Source organism: Gossypium hirsutum, chromosome D11 (assembly GCF_007990345.1).
Source record: "Gossypium hirsutum isolate 1008001.06 chromosome D11, Gossypium_hirsutum_v2.1, whole genome shotgun sequence".
NCBI classification, from domain to species: domain Eukaryota; kingdom Viridiplantae; phylum Streptophyta; class Magnoliopsida; order Malvales; family Malvaceae; genus Gossypium; species Gossypium hirsutum.
The window spans coordinates 51,663,086-51,679,831 of record NC_053447.1 but is presented as its reverse complement, the minus strand read 5'-3'; the positions used below and the strand labels follow the sequence as shown (position 1 = coordinate 51,679,831).

General features: G+C 35.1%; 1 protein-coding gene and 1 pseudogene across 1 annotated transcript; both read right to left on the bottom strand.

Moving 5' to 3' along the window:
* Nucleotides 1–10,248: 10,248 nt before the first annotated feature.
* On the bottom strand, nucleotides 10,249–11,821 carry LOC121223200 (protein VAPYRIN-like; annotated as a pseudogene).
* Nucleotides 11,822–13,538: 1,717 nt separating this feature from the next.
* Nucleotides 13,539–14,156, bottom strand: LOC121223199 (putative uncharacterized protein DDB_G0292636). The gene has a single exon (XM_041104318.1). It carries the CDS (start codon nucleotides 14,154–14,156, stop codon nucleotides 13,539–13,541), a length of 618 nt encoding a protein of 205 aa, XP_040960252.1.
* Nucleotides 14,157–16,746: the final 2,590 nt, after the last annotated feature.

The window sequence follows — 16,746 nt, the reverse complement described above, 5'->3', positions numbered from 1 at the left end:
GGTCAAAACCCATTCTAATTGTAGAACTACTAAACAAAAAAAATTTATTTTTTCCTATTCAATATCTTAAATTAAAGATTGAATCTTTAATATATAATAAATTCATAGGCTAACATTTGCATTGGAAAAATATGATAAATAAAAAAAGTTTATTACTTCAATTTGCATGAGGAAATGCGACATAAATAAACCATCATATAAAAATCTTTACATAATACTAGAAATCCTATCATATGTATATTTGTGTTGAAACCATGTATTCAAAACATAGATGTGTGTTTAAAAATAACATACAATATAAATAACGAAATGTATGATTTGAATTTAATAATAACACATGAAATATGTACATCATAAAATTAAAATGTATAAATAAATTAAAATAAAACTTTGATTGAATGGCAAATTTAAAGTTTTTTCAATGTTATTAGTGTCACACCCTGAAATCTGGGTTAAATTTCTGGGTTAAATCTGTAATTTTTGAATTTATTTTATTTCTTGTTTAGGTGTACGTTTGGGCCTCTGTCTAGGACTAGTCTGTTATGAGCTTTTAAGAAACCATAATCCCCTCATCATATTTTTCCTAGTGTCCCAAAACCTTAAGTACTTAAACATACTTTTCTCTAGTCGGCCCCCTCTTTTAATTTTATTTGTTTCTATTGTTACCCTAACCTTAGCCTTCTGCTTTATTTTTTCTCTCTTCCTGGTATCGTTTTTCTCTTCTCTTATCCTCTCATCTCTTTTCTTTCTTTTTCGACCATCGTATCTATAACATTTATATCACTCCTTTGTCTCCATCGCTTCTTACCCCACTTTTGAGCTATCGATGTCGTTTTTTCCTAAACTATATTGTTCGATTGGATCTCATTGGTGCATAGGATTGTCGACAATTTTTTCCGTTCCTAATTGCAGTAGGTTGATAAGCGAGATCCCTTATATTGGTTAGATTCCATTTTTAGATACGCAATTGAGTTGCGATTGACTCTCTTCCATTTTGCTTAATTGCTTTTTATTAGATTTTCCAGAAACCATTGATCCCGATTTTGAAGTTACGTGTTTTTGTGTATATGTCATTTGAAGGTTTAAATCTTAACGTGAACGGTTTAGATCTGAAACATTAGGAGTTTATCGGAGAAGTGAGGGTGTTGCATAAGCACACGTAGTGAGGTGTGTGTCTTAACCATATGTTGCAGTGTACGTGTATGGGTTTGGCCAATTGTATAAGTGTCTGCTTGTGCGATTTGGTTGATGGTCTTATCTTTTAATGTTGGTTATTTTAACCTAATGGTTTCAGTTGTGACAAGGAACCTCAGATCTAGTTGGAATATGATCATTGTTGAGGTACTGAGAAACTGACAGATCGACTTAGTTGGAAACATAACCGTGTATAGTAGATCTAGTTGTAGCATGTTGCCATTTTTTGAACTGACGATATTGAAAATGTGTGTTGTTGTTTAGTGTTATTTCTGCACATATTACTCATGCATGCCTACTGTTATTGCTTGAATAACAAACTGTTACCATTCACATGATAATAGCACGTTGACATTGTTACTGTTACCATTTTCTGTCATCGATAACATGTCATATTGTTGCATAGGGGTTGGGTTGTTAAAGGAAGATGTTCAAGCTTTAAAAGTCAGATTGGTTCACCTATAAGATTTACTAATATATTGATGACTTGTTCGCAAATATTGTTTTGGTGTATAAGGCTGGACGAGTTTAGAGGAATTCTTACTGTGGTGTGTTGAGTCAGACTGGATGATTGGGTGGGGTAATAGGGGGTTACATTTGGTGGAATCAAAGTCGAGTTTTAAAACTCGGACTGTGGGATCAGTAAGGTCTGCATGCATATTTTTAAAAAGGGTTTTGTCAGGTACCATGCCACAAATATTTTTTCAATGTTTTCAAAATAATTCTGAGACTCTGGTATCGTCCCTAACTAGATGTTGTATTTTACAAATCTGTAGATATACACTAGACTATATAAATTCGAGAATCCATTGTAAACACTCGAGGTAAGGGAAACCAAGGTACGTCATGTCAAGCTGCTCAAGTTGAGCTGTCTTTACCTCAGGACGATACTCTGATTACTGAGGCTAATTTTAGAGACAACTCACTTGCCTCTGATGGCAGAAATCATGAAATGGGAGACGATGCATTATCTCATGCTATGTTGGGGGTGCTTTAGAGGGTTACTATAACCCAATTTAGATAAGGTGGTTGTGGATCAGTGACTGAAAGGCTTCGGGCTAATGTAGCTGAGTTGTTTAGGGGTATGACGGAAACAAACTTAACTGTAGTCGAGTATTAGATGAAGGCTACATAAAGGATTTTTGAGGATATGGGCTGTACCCCAAAGTAGAACCTGAAGGGCATAGTGTCTCTGCTAAGGAATTAAGCATATTGTCGGTGGCAATCTGTAGTGAGGGGTACTCAGGCAAAGCGTCTGACATGGGAGTATTTTCAGGAGGCTTTTTAGAAAAAATATGTCAGTACGAGGTATGTTAAGGCTTGTAGACTGAAGTTTATTAAACTAAAACAGGGTTATAAAACTGTGGTCAAGTAAGAGGCCAAGTCTCTAATGTTGAGCCGTTATACTTCGGGTATGATGGTTATTGAGTAGGATAAGAGTCTACAATTTGAAGATAGGCTGAGCTACGATCTTAAGGTTCAAGGTACACCGCATTAGGAGAGGGTGTTTGAGACTCTATTTGAGAAGACTGAGATTGTGGAGGAGGTTAAACGTTTGGAGAGAAACAAACGTGATAAGGATAGGGCTCCAAGTAAGAGGGATTCATACCTTATTGGCTCATTTTTACGACCTCTGAAGCAAGCCATGGAGGGAAAATCATAGTAGAGTGTTGTAAGGGGTAGTGTAAGAGGTTCATCTGGATTGAGAAGAATTCTAATTTATGGGTACTATGATAGGCGACACTTGAGAAAGTGTTGGAAGAAGTTTAGAGCGTGTCTGGGATGTGGGTCTACTAAGTACCGGGTGAAAGATTATCCACGTTCTGTTGGTTAGATGCAAGCTACAAATCAGACTCAAGGTTTTAGGTAGTTACTTTCGAATGGTCATGATTAGGGTAAAAATTGTGATTCTGGAGTCGCAACTAGTATGACAGGTACAGTGGGTCTAGGTTAGGGAGCACCAGGTCAGAATTTGACCATGACTGAAACTAGACAGTCAGTACTTGTTTCTGCAGGTAGGTGTCTAGGGGATCGTGACTCATCTAATTTAATTGTATGTACATTTACAATTCAGTTTATATCGTACTTTGCTTTGATTGATATTGGTTCTACTCATTCCTATGTTTTTAGTATGGTTTCTGATAAACTGGGAATTGAGATAAAGGAAATTATTAGTGATGTAACTGTTGTTAGTCCATTGGGGCAATCTGTGGTGGTGAATAAGATTTATAGGAGGTGTCTATTGGAGATTCAGGGTGAGGTGTTTCCAGTTTATATGATAGAGTTACCTTTTGGGGAATTTGACTTGATTCTAGTGATGGACTGGTTGGTTGAACATCGTGTAAGTTTGGACTATGCCATTAAGAGGGTGACTTTGAAGACAACTGAGAAAGGAGATTGTTATGGTGGGGGAATAGAGACATTATCTACCTAATGTGATTTTAACAATTGTAGTGGAGAAACTTATTCGAAAAGGTTGTGAAGTGTATCTTGCTTACATTTTGGATGCAAGTACGGGTAGTCTAGCTGTGGATAATATCTGTACCGTAAGGGAGTTTACGGATGTTTTTCTTAAGGGACTACCGAGATTACCTCTTGATCGATATGTTGAGTTCGAAATTGAGGTGTTTCCTAGAACTGCACTAGAGTCTATTGTTCCCTATCGCATGACACTTAACAAACTCAATGAACTTAAAGTCAAACTTCAGGAGCTCATGGATCGAAGATTCCTAAGACCTAGTGTGTCTCCTTGAGGAGCCTCAATTTTGTTTGTTAAGAAGAAAAAAGTAACATTGAAGTTGTGTATTGATTATTGGCAGTTGAACAAGTTCACCTTTAAGAATAAGTATCATCTACCAAGAATTGATGACTTGTTCAAACAGCTTTGTGAAGTGACAGTGTTCTCTAAGATTGATCTGAGGTCTGAGTATTATCAACTAAAGGTGAAGGAGTCAAAATGTGCCTAAGACTTTATTCAAGACTTGGTATGGGTATTACGAGTTCCTATTAATGTCGTTTGGTCTAATGAATGCCCCTCTTGCGTTTATAGACCTGATGAATATGGTGTTTCAGTCATTCTTGGAATAGTTTGTCATTGTATTCGTTGATGGCATTCTGGTTTACTCAAAGACTGAGACTAATATGACGAGCATTTGAGAGTTGTCTTGTAGATTCTCAAAGAAAAGAAATCTTATGCTAAGTTAAGTAAATGTGAGTTCTAGCTAAAAGAAGTAATGTTTTTGGGTCATATTGTATCGGCAAAGGGTATCTGTATGGATTCGAAGAAGATCAAGGTTATTCTGGAGTGGAGGCAACCAAAGAATGTTTTTGAGATTCAGAGTTTCTTAAGGTTAATCGACTATTATCAGAGTTTTGTATCAGGATCTAAAAAACTGTATTGGTGACTTGGCATAAAGTGAGAGATAACTGGTTTTGTGGCTAAGTGTCTGGCGTGCCAACAAGTAAAAGTTGAGCACCAGTTTCCTTCCAATCTACTACAACTAATTAAGATTCCTCAGTGGAAGTGAGAGCGTGTGACTATTGAATTTGTTAGTGGGTTGCCCTTGACACCCACGAAGAATGATTCAATTTGGGTGGTTGTGGACAGATTAATTAAGTCGACTCATTTCCTACCAGTTCGTATAGATTATTCACTACAAAAACTAGGTAAGTTGTATATTTCTAAGATTGTGAGACTGCATAGGGTGCATGTTTTGATTATTTTTTACTGTGATCCTCATTTTACGTCCCGATTCTAGAAGAAATTGCATGAAACACTTGGTACTATACTAGATTTTAGTACGAATTTTCATCCACAGAAAAATGGCCAGTCGGAATGAGTAATTCAGATTTTGGATGACGTATTGAAGAGTTGCATTATTGAATTCAAAGGTAGTTGGGAGGAGCACTTAGCGTTGGCTGAGTTTGCATACAATAATAGTTTAAAATTGAGCACACAGATGACACCATATGAGACATTATATGGTTGTAAATGACGGACACTATTGTGTTGGATCGAATTGGGTAAAAGGAAAATTTTGATTCTCGAATTGGTACAAGAGACAGAGGGGAAGTTAAATTGATTCAAGAAAGACTGAACACGACTTCGGATAGGTAGAAGTCATAGAGTACAGTATGGGTGATCAGGTTTTTCTGAAAGTGCCACTGTGGAGGAAAGTGCTGAGATTTGGGCAAAAGGGCAAGTTGAGCATGACGTCCATTGGGTCGTATAGGATCCTTAAGAGGTTTAGGTCAGTGGCATATCAATCGGAGTTACCTCCTGAGCTAGATCGTATCTATGATGTGTTTCATGCCTCCATGCCACAAAATTACTAATCTGACTTGTCGCATGTTGTTTCGATTGAGAGGGTAGAGGTGAGACCGAATTTGACATATTAGGAGGAGCTTGTATAAATTCTAGATCAAGAGGAAAAAAATTTAAGAGGAACCTGATTCTGTTGGTTAAGGTACTGTGGTTGAATCATAGCACTGAAAAGGCTATATGGAGCTGGAAAACTCAATGCGGTGAAAATATCCTCATCTGTTTGGATCAAGTAAATTTGAGGATAAAATTTCTTTTAAAGAGGGGAGAGTTATCAAACCCCAAAATGTAGGTTAAATTTTTAGGTTAAATCTGTAATTTTTGAATTTATTTTATTTCTTGCTTGAACGTGCGTTTAGGCCTCTTTCTGGGATTGGTTTGTTATGAGCTTCTGAAAAACCCTAATCATCTCATCTTTTTTCTAATGCCGCATTTTCTTGGCAGTAAACCCTAGTCGCAGAACCTTAAGTACCTAAGCATATTTTTTTCTAGCCAGCATCCTCTTTTCATTTCAATTGTTTCTGTTGTTACCTTAACCCTAGCCTTATGCTTTCTCTCTTTTTTCTCCATTGCGCTGTTTTTCTCTTCTCATCTCCTCTCATTTCTTTTTTTCTTTTTTTTTCTTTTCCAACCACTGTATCTACATCGTTTAGATCACTCCTTTTTCACCGTCGCTTCTTACCCAACTACTAAATTGCTAATTTTTTTTCTTTTTCCCGAATCATCTTGTTCGATCAAATCCCATTGGTGCATAAAACTGTCGACAATTGTTTTCGTCTATATTGGTTAGATTTCATTTTCAGATACACAATTGAGTTGCGGTTTACTCTCTTTCATTTTGCTTAATCGGTTTTTGTTAGATCTTTCTGAAATCATTGATGTCAATTTTGATGTTATATGTTTTTGTTTGTATGTCATTTGAAGGATCAGATCTTGACGTGAATGGATCAGATCTGAACTGTAGAAGTTCATCAGAGGAGTGAGGGTGCCGTACAAGTGTGTGCAGTGAGGTATGTGTCTTAACTGTGTGTTGCAGTGTGTGTATGATTTTAGCCAACTATTTAAGTGTCCATTTGTACGATTTGGTTGTTGGTTTTATCTTTTAATGTTGGTTATTTTAACCTAATGATTTCGGTTGTAACTAGTAACCTCAGATCTGGTTGGAATATAGTCATTATTAAGTTACTGAGAAACCGACGGATCAACTCAGTTGGAAATGGAACTTTGTATGGTAGATCTAGTTGTAGCATGTTGCCATTTTTTTAATTGATAATGTTGAATATGTGCGTGTTGTTGTTTTAGTGTTATTTCTGCACATATTATTGATGCATGCCTACTGTTACTGCTTGAATAACAAATTGTTATCATTCATATGATAATAGCATGTTGACATTGTTACTGTTACTATTTTCTATCATTGGTAGCATGTCATACTATTGCATAAGGGTTAGGTTGTTGAAGGAGGAAGTTCATGCTTTAAAAGTCGGGTCAATTCACCGATAAGATTTACTGATATACTGAAGGCTTATTCGTAAATACTATTTTGGTGTAAAGGGCTGGACAAGTTCAGGGAACTCTTACTATGGTGTGTAGGGTTGGACCGGGTAGTGAACTGCACTATTATTTATGAGCTTGCAATTGGATATTCTGAAATATGTTGATACCGTAATTCTTATTTGTACTTTGAATTGCATGTTTGTATGCTAATATTTACTGCTTTATATGATTACTACCCATATGTTAAGACCACACTGAGCTTCATAGCTCACCCCTTAGTTTTCCCATTTTTTCAGATAACTCGTGAGGTTAGGGCTCGGGCTTGAAACTCAAAGCACTCTCATCGGTTTTGAATAAACGTATTTTAAACTTTATTTTATAATCTTTGTTGGATTTTGCTTTGTTAAACAGACTATGGCATGGACTTGGTTACCCGTATGGTTTTTGGGTTTTGCATTACTCATTTTGACATTAAACTTGTACATGGCTAAGAACTTCAAGGTTGTCAAATTACTTTAAAATAATTACAAATAGGATTTTTATAACAATTTTGGAGTTAAAATTGAATAAAATAATAACTAAAACAAACTTATGTTTCTATAAAACGGATTATATTGATATGTGTTTTTTTAACTGAACGGACTAATGGGTCATTTGATGTTGTGTTTGAGCATGAAATGAAAGTTTTTTAAAAGTGATTTTTTTACCAATTTTGGCAAAAAGCATCGATATCCTGGCATTAAGTATTGATACTTGACCATATAATCAGTTTTCAAAACAAACATAATGCCAAATTGGTATCGATAACGTTTTGTTTTATAAATTACAAAAATTGGCAGAATATTTAAACCGTATCGATACTTAAACAAGTATTGATACCTTTCTAATAAGTAACAATAGCTTTTATGAAAATTTGAAACTTTGCAACTTAAATCTATTTCATGATTACTTGAAGTAAATGCTTGATTAAGAATTGTACAACTTGAATTCTTTCATGAAATGGATAACGTCAATTGCTCTGGCAACGAATGTAATATCCCGTTGCTCAGACCTGATGATTGGGTCGGGTAGTAGGGGGTTACAATTGGCATTGTTAAAATCTCACCATATGCATATTTTTATTGCCCTATAAATTATAAAAAGACTAAAGTATCCTTGAGTAATATAATTTATTTTAAATAAGAAAGGTTAATTTTACATTGCTTTTGATCGGGTTGGTGCCTGATTGACTTATGCCACTAACTCAATCAGAAATTTTATTAATAGTATATCATATATAGATTCAATATTCCATAAATCCAACTAATAATATGCGAGTTTAATTTAGATTAAGATGATCTTAAAAAAAAAAGTACTTTTTACACATCCAATAATATCATATTGCGTCATTTTTTTAAAGAACATAAGTAATATAATACATAATGAAACATCAAATTAACTCTTATTACTATTTTTAACTCTAAATTAATATATTTTTTATATAAAATTTTAAATCTAAAATCTTAAACCTTTTATATCCTAAATTTTAATCTAACTCTTTCCCTGAAAATAAAAATATAAAAATTCTAAGTTCAAACTCTTTCCCTAAAATTATAAATATTAAAAATTTATACCCTAAGTCATCCTACCATACATCATAAATCTAGTTAGAACAAAAAGTCCATAAACCTTATATTACTATTACTATTACTATTACTATTACTATTACTATTACTATTACTATTACTACTTGATAATTATATTTAATTTTTTTACATTAATTTTATTTAATTAGTCAACAATAATTAATATTAAAATATTATTGAGAAGAATTCTTTAATATTAAAAATTCTTTTTAAAAAATATGAAGCGGCGCACTTTTTATTGGATGCGTAAAAATATGTATATGTAAATGGAAGATTAACACAGTTGTTGAATACGGATATTACAAGAAAAGTAAGAGGCAAGTTTAAATTACTACCAATGGTAGTGATCTGTCGAAGTTACCGGGCAGGGCTCTTGGTTTCGAGCAGGGATTCAAATAGCGGGCCGATATCAGAATAGCGGCCGTTATATAGCGGTAGCGGCACCGTCCGAAACCGCTTTTGCTAAAAATAGCGGTGTGAAGCGGAGTCACGCCAATAGTGGTGGGTCGCGGCCGCAACTTAATGGGTAACGGCCAATTGCGGCAATAACGGGCCGCTATTTTCCGTTACAGTAAATTAAAAAAAAAAGTCATCCCCTCAAACAAAAATCGACAGAAACAGTGAAAAACAAAAGGGAATATATTCCCCTACCTGCAAGTGCAAAATCAGAGAGCTTTCAGTAAAAAAAAAGTAAAAAGAAGTCAAAGAAACAAAAAAAAGTAATCAAAACTCAAAAGCAATAGAAAAAGAAATATGAAATTCTGTTTCTTATATATGGGCAAACAACAAGCAGCAGATGAAAGCAAGGAGCCGAGCCAATTGCCGAGGACTTGAATCTTAAAAGCAAACCCATTTATTTCCTCTTCGAAGTACTTCTAGGTTTCTTCCAGTTCTTTCTCAGCCCTTCTAAGTTCTAAGCCAGTATTCCTTTACCTGGTTTTTCACACTTTCAAGTTTCAACAGCAGTAGAGATTCGGCCATTTTTGTTAATAGACTGATGAGTTGGAGGCTTGGAGCCTTGGAGGCTACTGGTTAGGGTTAGGGAATAGAAAGAATCGTTTCATTTTCTTTTAATTTTTCTGTTTTTGTTTTGGTTTGTGGCTTTATTGGCAATTGGCATGCTGCTCTGTTTTGTTTCTTCTTTGACTCTTGTTTTACTCATTAATTAGGGGCAGCCACCGTCCATTTTAACCACTAGAAAATAGGCATGTAAATTGTGCTTTTATCCACCTGTCCATTGTTAAAAATTGTCTTAAAATAATTATTTGAAAATTTCTTTATTAAATTTAAATATATATATAAATTTCTAGACACAATTTTTAATATGACATGGACTTTATATATAAAGTTGTGTTCTCATATCATATTAATAAAGATTTATAAGTGCTAGAAAACACTCTAAAATCATTAAAAGTGAATTTTTATAATTATAATTATAATTACTATGTTTTACAATAAGTTGTGCGAATTTGAAAAAAATTCACGATCGCGATACCCGCAGTGACCGCAATAGCGTCCGTTATGTCCGCGACCGCGACAAACGCGACGCGACCAAAAACGCAACCGCGACCGCAATTTAAATCCCTGGTTTCGAGAGTCTCCTCTTCATCATTACTGCCTTTGTTTCAATCTCTTTCCCCAATTTTCCGTTCCACCATGGATCAGTATCTTGCTAATCCCTGCATACTGCAATGAATCTGCAATTTGCAGCGCTGTGACACCTTTATTAGTCCTTGCTTCCACATCCGCTCCTTTCTTCACCAACAATTCCACCCCTTCGGCATGGCCCGATTCCACCGCGCAATGCAAAGCCGTGTATTCGTCTTCGTCTTTGGAATCAATATCGTGCCCTTATCAATCAGCATCCTTACAGTATCTGTTCTTCCTTTGAATGCAGCTCTATGTAAAGCCGTCCGTCCATGTTGATCCATTCCGTTGATCGCCGCACCATTTTTTATCAGCCTCTGGATGGTTCCCGCTTCACCTTTTTGAGCAGCTAAACATAAGCTGTCACCGAGCTTGAGTGCATCGAAAAGGCATGTGTGACCATGCTCAGCTGCAACATCGTAGGCGGCTTTTCCTGCTTTGTTCCGGTTATCTTTATAAGCCCCCTTTTGAAGTAAAAGCTTCGCCGTCTGTTCATCTCCTAGTCGTGCAGCGATATGTAATGGTGTATCGCCATTTCTTGTATTGCGTACATCAGGTTTGGAACCATTAGCTAATAGTAGGCGCACACAATCTTTTCTTCCTGCCTTGACGGCAAGGTGTAAGGCAGTGTTGCCATCGTTTGTGAGGGAATCAATATTAGCCCCTTTGAGCATAAGAAGTCTAAGAACCTCTACATGGCCACCAACTGCAACGAGGTGAACAGGACCCCAACGAGAGGACTCGCGTCGCTCTGTGCTAGCGTTATGTGCCAATAGAAGTTCAACAATCAATTCTTCACCACAGCTTGCAGCAGCCCCGAGTGGGGTAGAGTCTGACCGGCATCGAAACTCAACAGCCGGCTCAAATTCAAGCAGTAATCGGACAATATCAAGTCTTCTTTGAGTTATAGCAATATGAAGCAATGTTTGTCCACGTGAATCAACTGAATTAGCTAGTTTCCAAGTGGGATCACTAAGCTCCAGTACCTCTCTGATTCTTTCCATAGAACCATCCATCACAAGTTGAACCAAAACAGGTGAACCAACAAACATGATCTTGATACCACTATCAATAAACACCTGTTTCTTCTTTGTAGTGAACTAGTCATTATGAACCACATCAAAGCTCGATACCGAATCTTTGATCGCCGCACCGGGAACCACGACACTATGCAGATGGAAAGAATCATCACTGTAAGGAAACGAGTCCGGAAGAAGTGAACCAAGAGGGAGATGATACACAATCTCCACAGTTAGTGTCCCAAGTGGCACTATGATTCCGGACTGAAGCTTGACAGTGTATCGGCCCTTGTTAACCGGCAGCATCCGGATTGCAATCGGCATGGTGTACATAACATTGCGCAAAGTAAGCTCTCCATAGCATTTCTGCCCTGGCTCAATCCTAATAGAAACAAGGTTTGATGGTTCCAAACTAATAAGCCTATCCATATTTTATTTTTTTTCTTGCAAGCTAAGGTATGGTTAAACTATTTCCACAAGTTAGCAGTGTTTTTCTTGGTGGGAAGTGAAGAACAAGGCTTTTGTTGTTCTACTTAAAGAAAAAAAAAGGAGAAGAAAAACATATAATGTCCGACTGTAATGACCAGGGATTTAAATTGCGGTCGCGGTCGCGTTTTCGGTCGTGTCGCGTTTGTCGCGGTCGCGGACATAACGGACGCTATTGCGGTCACTGCGGGTATCGCGATCGTGAATTTTTTTCAAATTCGCACAACTTATTGTAAAACATAGTAATTATAATTATAATTATAAAAATTCACTTTTAATGATTTTAGAGTGTTTTCTAGCACTTATAAATCTTTATTAATATGATATGAGAACACAACTTTATATATAAAGCCCATGTCATATTAAAAATTGTGTCCAGAAATTTATATATATATTTTTAAATTTAATAAAGAAATTTTCAAATAATTATTTTAAGATAATTTTTAACAATGGACAGGTGGATAAAAGTACAATTTACATGCCTATTTTCTAGTGGTTAAAATGGACGGTGGCTGCCCCTAATTAATGAGTAAAACAAGAGTCAAAAAAGAAACAAAACAGAGCAGCATGCCAATTGCCAATAAAGCCACAAACCAAAACAAAAACAGAAAAATTAAAAGAAAATGAAACGATTCTTTCTATTCCCTAACTCTAACCAGTAGCCTCCAAGGCTCCAAGCCTCCAACTCATCAGACTATCAACAAAAATGGCCGAATCTCTACTGTTGTTGAAACTTGAAAGTGTGAAAAACCAGGTAAAGGAATACTGGCTTAGAACTTAGAAGGGCTGAGAAAGAACTGGAAGAAACCTAGAAGTACTTCGAAGAGGAAATAGATGGGTTTGCTTTTCAGATTCAAGTCCTCGGCAGTTGGCTCGGCTCCTTGCTTTCATCTTCTGCTTGTTGTTTGACCATATATAAGAAACAGAATTTCATATTTCTTTTTCTATTGCTTTTGAGTTTTGATTACTTTTTTTGTTTCTTTGACTTCTTTTTACTTTTTTTTTATTGAAAGCTCTCTGATTTTGCACTTTGCAGGTAGGGGAATATATTCCCTTTTGTTTTTTACTGTTTCTGTCGATTTTTGTTTGAGGGGATGACTTTTTTTTTAATTTACTGTAACAGAAAACAACGGGAATAACGGCCCGTTATTGCCGCAATTGGCCGTTACCCGTTAAGTTGCGGCCGCAACCCACCGCTATTGGCGTGACTCCACTTCACACCGCTATTTTCAGCACAAGCGGTTTCGGATGGTGCCGCTACCGCTATATAACGGCCGCTATTCTGATATCGGCCCGCTATTTGAATCCCTGGTAATGACAAATTGCCAACTGGTAGTGTTAAAAACAATGAAAGACAGGCCAACTCACAATTGTTTAAGTTTATACAAGGGAGATCGGGAATATTAGGCACGACATGTTAAAAAAACATAAAAAAATATTCTAAAACAATAAAGATATTCTGCAATATTTTATTCAAACTAGCATTGTTATATTGATTTTACAATTATTTATACATGAATAATGCTAATGCAATGTTTTATTTATCTTTAAAATTTACACTTACATATTTTAAAAAATAAATTAAGTAGTATTCGGATAACAAATACTAATTAATTAAGAAAAGAAAAAAGAAATACCTTATTTTCATATCAATATATATTTCATTCACGCTCTCCACTTGCAAACAAGAGAGGCGTGGTGGAGTTATGGAGATGATGATAATGCATGTTGTTTATGGATAATGATGATCTAATGATCATCATCACTACCGCTACCATCGTCTTTCTTCTTTTTTCCTTTCTTCTTCTTTTTCTTCTTCTCGTCATCACTACCACCATCGCTATCACGGTCGCTTTCACGATCACTATCACGGTCCCGATCGCGATGGTGCTCACGACTGCTATCACGATGGTGGTCACGATCACGACTGCTATCGCGACCACGGCTACTATCGCGACGATGGTCGCGGCCACGATCGTCATCCCCGTGGATCTTGTCTTTGATCTTATCTAGCATCCCTTCATCCTTGTGTTCTTTGCGTTCCTTGTGCTTATGGTCATCTTTCTTGTGCTTATCGTCATCTTTATCACCAGTGATCATGTCCTTGATTTTATCCATCATCCCTTCATCCTTGTGCTCTTTGCGGTCCTTGTGCTTATGGTCATCTTTCTTATGCTTATCGTCATCTTTATCACCCGTGATCATGTCCTTGATTTTATCCATCATCCCTTCATCTTTGTCTTCTTTATGATCTTTACCTTTCTTGTGATCTTTGTCTTTCTTGTCCTTTTTGTCCTTCTTGTCCTTCTTGTCGTCCTCGTCCTCGTCACCCATCATGTCCTTCAGTTTTTCCACTATTCCCGACATTTTCTTTTTCTTTTTATCTCTTTTTACACTCCCTTTTTTTTTACTTTGATGAGAAAAATGCAGAGTTCTAAGGTTTCCATTTATAGATTGGCATATATTGTGGAATTTACTTTACCCTCCTCATTACGTGTATACACTATAGATTTCAACTTGCCTAATTTGGTATAGTACTCGTTTGAAGGATAAAAATATGGAAGAACTGAAATTAAGCCCCTGCTTTCGCTAGGTGTCCTTTTCTTTATTATAAAATTTTATCTAATATTAATTAAATTTCATTATGTAATTATTTATTCAGTATTTTATTGTTAAATTTAATAATAAGCAAATTATACTTCATGCAAATTAACTATGCTTAATTTTTTCTCATTCATCCAACTATAAATAAAATTACAATTTCCTCGTCCAACTAATCTCGCCAAGTGTCATTAACTTTTGTGATGAAAGGATAAAGTGACAGTTTCAAAACTTACATAACTTCTAAAATTTATACACTATATTAATTTAGGCATAATTATAAAAGATTCAACTATCAACATTTAAAACTTGTCTCAATTTAACCCTAGTTCTATAAAAAAAATCTTTCCTTTTTTTTCAAATAAATCTTTTTTTTTTCATTTCATATTCTTCCTTAGCAAATCGTTGTCGTTTCAAATCAAAGAAACTATAATTGTCACCACATTTTACTATTGTTAGAGCTCCAATGTCGTCTCCAGCCAAAGAATGATGCGGCTAATTTACCCAAATAATATAAAAAAATTTTAATTTCTAAAATGGGTGTTAACAGGATTAATAACGAAAATAGTATGTTTTTTAGGTGGTACATTTCTCATAGGCAATATCACCTGTTTTTTAATAATTTTTTTTTGTTTTTTAAAAATATATTATTTTTTATTATTTAAAAATATATATATCGGGTCAAAATACCCATGACCGCCGTGTGACGCCATTTGGATTGGCGGCACCAATCGCGCCTTTCAGATAGGCGGCACTGATGCTGTTCAGTCCAGTCATCCTGCGCCGATTCCCCCTTGTGCCGAACTCCCTGCATGCCCCAGCTCCCCTCCCCTGCATGCCCCTACACACTGCTTCTAAGCAGTGTTTAGTCCCTTCAGAAAGGAAAAAAAATTGAAATAGGGGACCTTATAAGCATGGTACCCCTTAAGATGAAGGGAGCGGGAGTGAAGAAAAAAAAAGTGAAAGAAAGGAGAAGAAAAAAAGAAGAAGAAGAAGAAGAAAGAAAGAAAGAAAAAATGTATGTATTATTTTAGTAAATATTTTTTTTAATTTAAAGAGTTTAGTTAATATGTTGTGAAATTTTTTTGTTTTTAATTATTAGGTTATAAATTGTTTGTGTTTAGTGTTTATGGTTTAATGTTTTTTTATGAATGTAATTTTTTTATAATTATTTTAAAATCATTTTGTAAGTAATTTAGGATTATGTTATAAATTGTTGTGTTTAGTTTTTTGTTTTGTGATTTTTTATTAATGTAAAATTATTTTGTTAGTAATTTATGATTAGGTTATAAATTGTTAGTGTTAAGTTTAGTGTTTTGTGATTTTTTTAGTAATGTAAAATTTTTTTAAAAAAAATTATAGTTATTTTGTTAGTAATTTATGATTAGGTTATAAATTGTTAGTGTTTAGTTTAGTGTTTTGTGATTTTTTAGTAATGTAAATTTATTTGATTTTTGTTTATTTGACATTTTTTATTGATTTACTAAAATATTGATTAAATTTGTTTTTATATAATTTTATAGGTTGTTTGAAAGAAACTAACATGTAAATTTCTTTTTTTTATTCGTATGTTTTTTATGTTTAGATAGTTTATATTTATTTTAATTGTATTATTATTGTAAACTAACAAAAAAATTATTGTAGGTAAAATATGAGAAATTATGAGATATTTACTGTATTTTTTGTTTCTCAAATTTCAAATTATTTATTGTGTTTTTTGCAACAAATTAAATGAATTCATTTTTTAATTGTAGATTTACAACAAATGGTTATTTGATTAATAATGATAATTACATATCAAGTACTATTAATGAGATGGTAATGAAATTGTTATTTGATACTCACGTCATTTGCGGAATTAAATTAGATTGTATTAACTATTTTGCTAATTTAATAATGTCAGAGCTCGTACCGTGTATTGAGGGGTCGTGTTAATAGTGTAGGGTTTCTGCGAGATGAACGCCTAATGCCATACTTGGAGTTAGCCGGATCTGGATCAGCGACATTGATCTGGACCTTTGATTTGCGATACGACTTAATATCCGCTTTAGTCGAGCGATGACATTCGGATACCCACACATTTCATTTACTTTGTGGGGAGTGCACCATTACTCTACAGGATGTTGCACTGCAGCTCAAGCTCCCCATAGACGAGAATGCGGTCACAGGCGTAAGTTCAATCTCTAGGTCGACCGCCTTTTGCTATGACTTACTTGGATGCTTGCCCAGTGAGGGAAAATTTATGAATTTGAAGTTTTTATGGCTAAAGGCCAATTTCGAGCATTTGTTGAGTACTGCCAGTGAATGAGAGGTGATGCACGCCGTTCGAGCTTACATTATGCACCTTATAGGGGGT